General features: G+C 36.7%; 1 protein-coding gene across 1 annotated transcript in view; it reads right to left on the bottom strand.

Moving 5' to 3' along the window:
- The window catches only part of PPP3CA (protein phosphatase 3 catalytic subunit alpha), a 226,459-nt gene that overhangs the window by 29,896 nt on the left and 184,425 nt on the right, over window positions 1-12,138 (bottom strand). The window contains exons 8-10 of the mRNA XM_070757972.1: window positions 11,020-11,114; window positions 6,793-6,918; window positions 1,774-1,848 (exon numbers count right to left, since the gene is read on the bottom strand). Coding sequence (XP_070614073.1) covers window positions 1,774-1,848; window positions 6,793-6,918; window positions 11,020-11,114 — 296 coding nt within the window. The remainder of the gene's footprint in view (window positions 1-1,773; window positions 1,849-6,792; window positions 6,919-11,019; window positions 11,115-12,138) is intronic.

The raw sequence follows: 12,138 nt of genomic DNA, 5'->3' as shown, positions 1-12,138 counted from the left end.
TGCTAAAGTAGAAAAGTTTGTAAGAAGAAGCAATTTTCCCCATAGGAATCAATGTAAAAGCAAATAATGTGTGCGATTGGGGAAACCACAGGGAGGGTGGAGGCCCTGTTTCCTCCCAGGAGATTTCTTGAGAGGCCCCATGGAGGCTTCTCCCCGCCTTTCCCGGCCCTGTTTCCATCCAGGAGATTCCTAGAGAGGCCCCACAGAGGCTTCTCCCCGCCTTTTCCGGCCCTGTTTCCATCCAGGAGATTCCTAGAGAGGCCCCACAGAGGCTTCCCCTGCCTTTTCTGGCCCTGTTTCCATTCAGGAGATTCCTAGAGAGGCCCCATGGACGCTTCTCCCCGCCTTTTCTGGCCCAGTTTCCATCCAGGAGATTCCTAGAGAGGCCCCACAGAGGCTTCTCCCCATCTTTTCCGGCCCTGTTTCCATCCAGGAGATTCCTAGAGAGGCCCCACAGAGGCTTCCCCTGCCTTTTCCAGCCCTGTTTCCTCAAGGAGATTCTTAGAGAGGCCCCACAGAGGCTTCTCCCCACCTTTTCCGGCCCTGTTTCCTCCCAGGAGATTCCTAGATAGGCCCCACGGAGGCTTCTCCTTGCCTTTTCCGGTTACAGTTTCGGAGGCTCAGGTTTGTAAGTAGAAAATGGTTCTTGAGAAGAAGCAAAAAAATCTGGAACACCCAGTTCTTATCTAGAAAAGTTCGTAAGTAGAGGTGTTCTTAGGTAGAGGTACCACTTAGGTAAAGATATTATGTAAACCACCCAGCTGAGATGAATGAAACATAGTTTTTTTTAAAAAGCCATAGCTAATGAAATGCGTGAATCAGGTCATTATGTATTTGTAGATGATGCTATTCTGTTCCCATAAGGGCGTGAATGGAATTTTCTTTTCCAATTTCAAAGGTTCAAAGAGAACTATATTTCTAGCACAATCTTCTCCAAACTAGTACTCTCAAGGTATAATTATTTCTTTAGTTAGTATTTCTAATAGAAAAGCTTTAGAGAAATATAGTCGTTTATTACATTTAAATTTATCTCAGAGAAGGTTTAGAAGTTCTTCGGATGATGGTCAATCTTATATTGAGTATTTGAGATATTTAAAAAATATTGAAACTATACTGATCTGCATGAAATACTTTCCCCCCTGTAGTTTTTAGTTTAAAGTTTCATTTTGCATAAATTCATACCATATTGTATCAGAAATTTAATATGGAATACAGAATTCCCAGTTAGCATAGACATGAGCCATATTAGCTGGGAACTGGAGATTTTAAACATCATACTCAAATAGCACTGGAAAGAGTAAAGATAGAGAAGGATGGCCCACATCCTTAGTGTGACCGTGTAGATTCTAGAAAATCTAAGGATTCAGAACATCAGACTTAACTTCTTGAATGATTCTCCTTATGTTCTGCCCATGTTCCAAAATACCTGTACTAAATTTATAATTTCTGCACAACATGATCTTATGTACTTAGCAATCTTGCAATGTACAGCATAGTCACAGAAAAGGTATTTTAGTATTAAATGCCATTTTGATTCGAAAAGAAGCAAACAGAACATTTAATGTTCATTCTTTCTCTCCAAACCATGCATAAAAGCAAAACACATTATCCGGCAAGGATATTATTTGGGGAAGCATGGATGAAATGAAATCTAGATTCTTCCTTCTAAAAGTCACCCTATCACTTCCCTTAAGATTAATAAATATTTTCAAGCACAAACGTTAATCAAGGCCAACCACCTGAATAGAAGGCACAAGACACAATGCTTCTTACCATCAAAACCATCTTCTTCTGTTCCAAGTTCATCATCTGAGCAAATGTTCAACACATTGACCAGCATCTCTGTTACTGTTAAGAAAACCAAGTGGAAAATGTTAGACAATTCTCAAGTCACGGCACAAAATTACACCTGGTGTATAACAACCGCACAGAGTTTTAAGCAAAAAAATTGTAAAAAAAAAAAATCAAAGCAAAATTTGTGTGAACATTCAAATCCTTAAGTGATTAAGAAGGGATTGCTGTACAGTTCAATGCTCAACAGAAGGGTTGTTGCAAAAGTACAACCCTTATTTTGATAAATACAAATTAATTCCTCCTTTTTTTGATGCCTGGATTATATTCATGTCTGCTTTTTTCTCTCTCCCAGAAATCTTGATTAGTCAGATTAATTCGAACCAATGTTTGTCAAGTTGTATTGTTTTTCAGTAAAGTTGTGCTACTCATTCCTCTCTCTTGTGCAATAGCCACAAAGTTAGGTAACTTAGCACATCAAGTTACACAAAATAAAATATTTTAATTAAGTATCCATAAATATTTCAAAAGGGAAAGAAGGCACTTTTGTCTACAATAACGTGTTTTAAAATGATCAGACCCGAACTCCAGATGGCCCATAAATGCAAGCTAATTGAATCCTTTAAGTATTGTGTATCGACAATCTTTCACTCTCCTGGGAATGTGCTTATACTTTATGATTTTACTGGACAGATAGGTAAGGGTATTTATCAAAAGGGTATTTATCAAAGGGTATTTATCAAATTATTGCTACTTGGAATAATTTAGAAAGAAGCAAAAACAATTTCTTAAACATGTAAAAGAGATAATACTTATTTTTCCATAGCAACAAACTTAATTTGCTACTAAATGTATCTTCAGTAGGGAATTCAGCCAGTTGCAGTATTTTTCACAGCGGGTTAGAAGGATGTAACCATATTATTGTGATCAGTTATTGGTCACCTTTCCATATCATATTTTTAGCTAGATTAAAGCTATACTAAGTTGCACAACTTAGAAACTGTATGTGCAATAAAGATTGTATTTTAGGACAAAGTAAGAAATTGATAATTTTGTAATCAGGATTATAGAGAGGTTTTAATGTTTTTAATTAATCTTTTTATTGATTAAAAACAGTTTTGCAATAGTTACAGTAAATTGAAAAGAAACAAACAAGTAGAGAAGGAAGTTTTGCTTACATGGGTTAAATATTTAAAAAAAACCTAACTGGAAAATACTATGAAAGATAAAGTTTGGTAGATAAAGATCCTTTTAACTTATAATTTTAAACCAATGAGTGATATTTCCATATGTGATTGATTTTTGTGTCAAGAATTAGACGTTCCCCAGGATACCAATCAAACTAGACCTTGATATATATAGGATGGTATCAATTCTCTCAGTCAATATCCTTGGGGCAAAGTGAAGACATGCATATATAATAAAATCATTCATTCATTCATTCATTCATTCATTCATTCATTCATTCATTCGACTTCTATGCCCCACAGTCCTGAAGGACTCAGGGCAGCTTACAACAAAATATAAAAATACAGTTAACAATAAAAAGAAGTCCAATATAAATTAAAACAATAACCCCAGTAAAAACTCACAACTCAGCAATCCAATCAAAACAACATACCACTCAATACTATTTGGCCATGAAAAATATAAATTCCTGGCTCCCATGCCTGCCGGCGGATGTGAATTATTTTTGCATTTTTACATTTTATGTTTTATCCTTCTGCTAAAATCAGGGTAAAAGGTTGTTGTAGGAGAAAAGTGAAATATTAAATCTATTCTTTTATACACGAAGGTAAAAAATATATATCCGATCGACCTCACTGAACCCAGCATAAAGTTATATATAATATGGTTACAGATCTACAAGAAAGTTGGAAACAGGAAAAAAAAATGGGAAAATGAATTAAATTTGTTTTTTTAAGGGGGTAGATAACCTTGACAGCTCAGGAACTGTTTTCTCATTCCTGGATTTCACACATACATCTCATTCAAACACACATGCCTCCAAATAGAACCAAGTCATGTAATCCAAATTTTGATCTATAAAAGCAAATGGACTATACAGTGTTCCCTCGATTTTCGCGGGTTCGAACTTCGCGAATAGCCTATACCACGGTTCTTCAAAAAATATTATTTAAAAAATACTTCGCGGGGTTTTTTTCTACACCACGGTTTTTCCTGCCCGATGACGTCATACGCCATCGCCAAACTAATGATTTTTGCAAATAAATAACAAAAAAAAATAATTATTGTTAGTAAATAATTATGTTTATAAATATCAGAATCACTAAGTGTCTTATTCAAAGGTGAATACCAGTAATAATGGTGAGTAAATGGTTGTTAAGGGAATTTAGGGGTTTAAAGTGTTAAGGGAAGGCTTGTGATACTGTTCATAGCCAAAAATGGTGTATTTACTTCCGCATCTCTACTTTGCGGAAATACGGCTTTTGCGAGTGGTCTCGTAACGCATCCCCCGTGAAAATCGAGGGAACACTGTATACTGTAATTAGCTTAAAATGATCCTAGTGTATTGGCCAACTGCTGTTGACTAGAACTCTACCTTTAGCCCAATTTACACAGCCTCAAAGGATAAAATACAAATATCAAATGACCAAAATAAAATGGACACTGTCCCTCTCTCTTTTTCCTTTACATAATCCCACTCGAGAAAATAAAAGCATATCTTGATTTGATTTTTGTTTGATTTTTCTAGGCTGTTGTTGACTTGTATGGTTAGGCCTTTAATCTTTTCAGTCTTTTGTCCTCCCTCAAGTGAAATTCCCTTAAATTTTACTTTTTTTACTACAAAGCCCAATTTGCAAAACTTCCATTTATCTCTTCTTGTGCCCACATACACCTGCCCTGTAATTGTTTCTCTACAGAAATCCAAGCTTCTTGTTGGAAAATTATCTAGGTAGAGATTTAGACTAATACCTTTACACCCACCTTATAACAAGCAATGAAAAGCAACCTCATCTCACCTTTATCATTTGGCAACATCTGAACAATTTCTATGGAAAATTAAAACAGCAGAGAACATCTACAGCATAAGTGCCTGTCTAATTTCACCTACCTACTTCCTCATTTCCAAAATACCCTTTTTAACTCACACCATCATAGTTTAACTAAGGTGTTCCTTAGCAAATTCATTGCACCTTCTCTACTTCTTTTATGAAGAAATTTCAGAAGATCTTTTATTTTTTTTAGTTTAACTAAGAAGCTTACAAACCTTTCTTCACAAAAAGAAGCTTTGTTAAGTGAACTACGGCGCCTAAAACACGATTTGAGTATTGCCCACAAGATCATATGCTGCAACGTCCTACCGGTCAATGACTACTTCAGCTTCAACCGCAACAACACAAGAGCACGCAACAGATTCAAACTTAATACGAACCGCTCCAAACATGACTGTAAAAAATATGATTTCAACAATCGAGTTATCGAAGTGTGGAACTCATTACCGGACTCAATTGTGTCAACCCCTAACCCCCAACATTTCTCCCTTAGACTCTCCACGATTGACCTCTCCAGATTCCTAAGAGGCCAGTAAGGGGCGTACATAAGTGCACTGGTGTGCCTTTCGTCCCCTGTCCAATTGTCTTTCCTTTCTCTCACTTATCATATATATTTTCTTTCTTTCATATATCCTCTCCTCTAAGTTCACTTTACCCTTATATTATTATTTATTTATTAATCAGATTTGTATGCCGCCCCTCTCCGCAGACATATTACTACATGTCTATTTTTCTTCCTATGCATTTGTGTATTGGACAAATGAATAAATAAAATAAATAGGTGAATCCTCCAAATGAATTGGAGGATAAAAATTCTCGTAATTGTAGTTGGACATCAGCTGGACAAATCCAGATGAAATTAAGAGTTTTGCTGATAAGAATTTTACAATAAACATTAATAAATGTTCCTGCTGCTGCTACTACTAGTACTATAGAGATATCTGCGATCAATTTAAGCTTGTTGATCTTTAAGCTTGTTGATCTTCAGAGTCTGCTGAAATAGAACTCCTATGTACATAGAAATGAAGAACTAAAATTAACAGATGTGTTAACTATGTAACTATGTAGCAGTAGCAGTAACAGCATAGTTGCAGGTTAAACTCTACCACTGATATTTTCAAATACAGAAATAATATATTTGGGCACAATTAATTGTATTTTTTAGAGTCAAATTCCAATCAAAATCATTCAAGACACCATTACAATGAAAAGCAGCATTCATTCATTCATTCATTCATTCGATTTTTTATGCCGCCCTTCTCCTTAGACTCAGGGCGGCTTACAACATGTTAGCAATAGCACTTTTTAACAGAGCCAGCATATTATAATAATCATCTGAACATATGTGGCATATATACTACGCATTGCCTATATACAAATAAGGCACAGCAGCAATTTAAAAAAGTTATAAAATATCTAGGGTCGAAATATTAAATATTCTCAAAAATATGGTAGCATCATGGCAAAAACTGAGAAAGTGAAGTGATTTCATAAATACTGCTATGAAACAATTTTCTTTTGTTACGAACATATTACTGACATTTCTCATGATCTGTATCCTTCAGTATGCTTCATCCCAAACATATCTATAACAGAAATTTCCCTTTTTGTTAGATCCCAAGGTTTTGTTAATCCATAGTGCATGCTTTATTTTATTTTATTTATTGTTAGAGTTGAAAGGGACCATGCAGGTCATCAAGTCCAACCCCCTGCCTGAGCAGGAGTCCTAAAGCACTCCAGCCAAATGGCAGACCAATCTTCCTTTTTACTCACTGATAAAACATAGAAACATAGAAGACTGATGGCAGAAAAAGACCTCCTGGTCCATCTAGTCTGCCCTTATACTATTTCCTGTATTTTATCTTAGGATGGATATATGTTTATCCCAGGCATGTTTAAATTCAGTTACTGTGGATTTACCAACCACGTCTGCTGGAAGTTTGTTCCAAGGATCTACTACTCTTTCAGTAAACAATTGACATACCTTTTTCTCCCACAAATGGTAAAGACCAAGTGAAAACGTCCATGAAATTTGGAAGCCAGTATGGATGAGGAGAACAATTAAACTGTCTGATATTCATAACGTTGTTTTCATATTTCAATACTGCCGCTGCAAAAGAAAAAGGAAAAAAAGGTATTTTTAGCCATTTAATAATATTTTTAATATGATCTAATTGCAGAAAAGTTTAGATGTACTGGTGATTTGTTCATGCACTGTTGCAGTTGTATATCATGTCTTAGAGAAAATTCCAGGTACTGTTAGGACTCTGATTTCTATTTAATGTTACTTCTTTTGATACAGACTCAAAATACAGTGATCCCTCGATTATCGCGAGGGTTCTGTTCCAAGACCCCTCGCGATAATCGATTTTTCGCGATATAGTGGTGCGGAAGTAAAAACACCATCTGCGCATGCGCGCCCTTTTTTGCCATGGCCGCGCATGCGCAGATGGTGTTTTTACTTCCGCACCTGGGAAGACCCAGGGAAGGTTCCTTCCGCTGCCCAGCAGCTGATCTGCTCGGCAGCGCCGCAGCAGCGAGGAGCCGAAGATCGGGGTTTCCCCTTTACGTGGGCGGCGGGGAAGATTCCTTCAGCCGCCCAGCAGCTGATCTGCTCGGCAGCGCCGCAGCAGCGAGGAGCCGAAGATCCAGGTTTCCCCGCCGCCCACGCAAAGGGGAAACCCGGATCTTCGGCTCCTCGCTGCTGCGGCACTGCCGAGCAGATCAGCTGCTGGGCGGCCGAAGGAACCTTCCCTGGGTCTTCCCCGCCGCCCACGCGCCGCTCGAGAGCAAGAGGGGGAGAGATAGAGAAAGAGAGAGAAGGAAAGAAAGAGATGAGAGAGGGAGGAAGAGAGTGTGAGAGAGGAAGAAGCAAGATAGAGAAAGAGAGAGAGAAAGAAAGATGAGAAAGGAAGAGAGCGACGTCATTGGGTGGGAAAATATTTTTAATTAATATTTTTTGAAAAATCGCGATATAGCGTTTCGCGAAGATCGAGATCGCGAAAATCGAGGGATCACTGTAATTAAGTTTTGTGCTACTATTTGTACGATATGTTGAACCGTTATACTTGGATTTGGAACTTCTTGTAAAGAGCTTTATGTGGATTTATTTTAATGTCTTTATTCTTAATTATATATGTATTAAGAAAACAATAAGCCTAATAGAATTATGCTCATTGTTTTTATTTTATTCATAGATAAAGAGATAGTTATAGTACTTCTTTGCCACATATTTTGTTTTTATCTGGCCTTAAGCCTGTAATAAATTTTATTTGAATTCCCAAGTACATTAGGCATATATTAGGCATATGTCAACTATATCCGAGGTATATTATTTATTTCTTATTTCAATTTTGAAGCCACAAAATTCCAGAGCACTTTTTTCTGGAAAAAATGAAAACAAAATGTAAAAGTAAAAAATACAATTGAAAATCCGAACAACATAGCAAAAATGCACACCCAATTTTCTGGAAAAGATACTTATGAAATACACTCCGTCTTTCAATTTTATCAATAAGCAATTTTGCAGAGGAAGGGTAGCTTGCTTTTTTTCTTAAATAAAAATTGTGAAAGGGAGGGAAGAAGGAAAGAAATGTTATTTATTTATTTATTTATTGGATTTATATGCCGCCCCTCTCCGCAGACTCGGGGCGGCTAACAACAGTAATAAAACAGCATATAATAATAATCCAATACTAAAAACAGTTAAAAACCCATTATTATAAAAACCAATCATACATACAGACATACCATGCATAAAATTGTAAAGGCCTAGGGGGAAAGAGTATCTCAATTCCCCCATGCCTGGCGCCAGAGGTGGGTTTTAAGCAGCTTACGAAAGGCAAGGAGGGTGGGGGCAATTCTAATCTCTGGGGGGAGTTAGTTCCAGAGGGCCAGGGCCGCCACAGAGAAGGCTCTTCCCTTGGGTCCCGCCAAGCGACATTGCTTAGTTGATGGGACCCGGAGAAGACCCACTCTGTGGGACCTAACTGGTCGCTGGGATTCGTGCAACATGTTATACACATGTTGTTGTCTGACCAACAAAATGTTCATTAACAAACTGGGCATCATCATCAGTTCTTTGACACAATCGTAAAGCTCTCTCACAATCATGAAACCCATCCCCTTCTCTCTGATGCTACCATTGTTGTTGCTGCCAATCTGTGGAATTGGAAATGTTGGCGTTCCGGTCTCTCATATATATTGGGCTACTTTGAAAAATCATAAACAACCCAGAAGAAGGAATGAAAAATCAGTTTTTAAAACTGCATGGACAAATATTTGTAATCAGCATTCACTGACTCAAGAATTAGGAAGACATTCTAAAACCTCAGGAAAAAATCAGTTAATGACATAGTTTCTACAATTTTAGAAAATAAGCGATTAAATGAATAATTCATCCAATAATCTAAACACCACTAACATGCAACACATTAAAATTTTATATTGCTGATACTGTAAGCCCAATACTGGTGACTTTAAAACAACAATTTAAACTGTGTTTCAAAAAAGTTTTCTTTCTTTTAAAAGCCAGGGGCAAAAAGGTATTGAAGTCATTATCCAAAAAAACCCAGGAACAGCAACAACAAAAAGCAGAAAAGACATACATTTACTAACCAATTACTGTGAAAATAATAATAATAATAATAATAATAATAATAATTATTATTATTATTATTATTATTAATTAGATTTGTATGCCGCCCCTCTCCGTAGACTCGGGTCAGCTCACAGCAATGATAAAAGCAATATACAATGACAAATCTAATAGTTAGAATCTAAAATAACAATAATACATTTAAAAAGTCTAAAAAACAAGAAACCCCAGTATATAAAAAACATACATACAGTCATATCATACACAAAAAACCCCTACATAGGCAGGGGGAGATGTTTCAGTTCCCCCACGCTTGACGACAGAGGTGGGTTTTGAGGAGTTTACGAAAGGCAAGGAGGTTGGGGGCAGTTCTAATCTCTGGAGGGAGCTGACTCCAGAGGGTCGGAGCCACCACAGAGAAGGCTCTTCCTCTGGGTCCCGCCAAACGGCATTGTTTAGTTGACGGGACCCGGAGGAGACCAACTCTGTGGGAAAATAACCAGTTACAGAGTTGATAACTGAAAGCAACTGTAGAGGAGGAAAATAATTGAATTCAATATGTTCCTACGGGGTTCTTTTCCATTAAATCCATAATATTTAAGTACTGCCAATTTTCAAATATGCAAAAGATTATTAGGCAGTCTAATCAGATCATACTATTCACCTTACGAACCTCCTCCTGGAACCAATTAAGTTCGTATCGTGAGGTACCACTGTACTAATATATCCAGCTAAAGTATTGGTCAACTTGAACTTCAGAACTTGAAATGTAAGGAAAGTTTAGATCATTCTGTTACTGTGTAGACCAGTGTTTTTCAACCAGTGTGCCGCGGCACACTAGTGTGCCGTGAGACATGGTCAAGTGTGCCGCGAAGCTCAGAGAGAGAAAGAAAAAGAGAGAGAGAAAGCAAGAGAGAAAAAGCAAGAGAGAGAAAGCAAGAGAGAGAGAGAAAGAAAGCAAGAGAGAGAGAAAGAAAACAAGAAAGAGAAAGAGAAAAAGAAAGAAAGAAAAAGAAAGAGAATGAGAGAGAGAGAGCAAGAGAGAAAGAAAGAGAGAGAAAGAAAGAGAGAAAGGGAGGGAAGGTGGGAGAGAAAGACAGAGGGAGGGAGGGAGAAAGAGCAAAAAAGAAGAGAAAGAAAGGGATGGAGAGAGAAAAAAGAAAGGGAGAGAAAGAGGGAGGGAGAGAGAAATAGAGCAAAAGGGAGGAAGAGGGAGAGAATTTTTTTGTCCAAACTTTTTTTATACCTCCCCCCCCCCGCTCAATGTGCCCCATGGTTTTATAAATGTAAAAAATGTGCCGTGGCTCAAAAAAGGTTGAAAATCACTGGTGTAGACTAAGATGGGGTTCAATCATATCCAGAGAAATTCCACTTCCTTTTTTCTTCTTTTAGCAAATTAATTCACGAGCCATCAGTAAAATACTATAACTATATCCATACATAAATAATGAAAATATCAGATGCAGTTAAGTAAAAAAAAAAAAGTCTAATTTTGCAACATTAATACCTTGTCATTACAAATTATGTCAAACTGTTGCTGTTAACAAAGGAGGAGAAATAAAAATAAAAAAGTGAGTTATAATGAAACGCATGCTGTGAGAGAAAGACTCTTACCTTTGTTATTGTATACGTCTAGATAGTTTGGTGCTGAAAAAATTGTAATTAGTGATGGGAAACCTGTTGTTTGGCTTTTCCTGTACATACGATATCTACAACAAATTGCACAAGACAGTTCATTAGCAACGTTAACTGATTATTTAGTAAGGTTATTTAAGCTCACAGTTATGTGTGCATGTCTGTTTCATGGATTTTGGTTAAATGTTTTCCATATTTCAGGTGCATACTTCTTATGCTGTTTGGATGGGAGTTAGTATGTTATAATGTCAGTAAAACTGGGGATGTCTATATAGTTAGGGTAAAACTGAGATACAAACATATGGATAAACTAAAATTAAATTAATCATTTTAAAGGCATTTCATAGAAACATAGAAGACTGACGGCAGAAAAAGACCTCATGATCCATCTAGTCTGCCCTTATACTATTTCCTGTATTTTATCTTAGGATGGATCTATGTTTATCCCAGGCATGTTTAAATTCATTTACTGTGGATTTATCTACCACGTCTGCTGGAAGTTTGTTCGAAGGATCTACTACTCTTTCAGTAAAATAATATTTTCTCATGTTGCTTTTGATCTTTCCCCCAACTAACTTCAGATTGTGTTCCCTTGTTCTTGTGTTCACTTTCCTATTAAAAACACTTCCCTCCTGGACCTTATTTAATCCTTTAACATATTTAAATTTTTCGATCATGTCCCCCCTTTTCCTTATGTCCTCCAGACTATACAGATTGAGTTCATTAAGTCTGTCCTGATACGTTTGATGCTTATTATTCAAGAAAATTCTGAAAATATGATGGAAAACACAAGATTAAAGCCTCTTTCCCCTCTAGGACTGGTATGGTTTTATGCTGGCTATTAAAAAATAAATAGTAATTCAGTCAAGTTAAATGCTAAATTATTTATTTAGTTTGGGTCTCAAATGTCCAGACCAAAGCCAATTAAAATTTATAGATAAAATTGTTTACTGAAATAAAACAAAACCTATGTCCAAAAACCAAATAAAAGCAAGCAAATTCAGCTTCAAAGTCAGCTTCAACCACAACAACGCAAGAGCACACAACAGATTTAAACTTAATATTAACCGCTCCAAACTTGACTGTAAAAAAATATGA

The sequence above is a fragment of the Erythrolamprus reginae genome, chromosome 7 (genome assembly GCF_031021105.1).
Source record: "Erythrolamprus reginae isolate rEryReg1 chromosome 7, rEryReg1.hap1, whole genome shotgun sequence".
NCBI lineage: Eukaryota > Metazoa > Chordata > Lepidosauria > Squamata > Dipsadidae > Erythrolamprus > Erythrolamprus reginae.
This window is presented reverse-complemented; position numbering and strand designations above follow the sequence as displayed.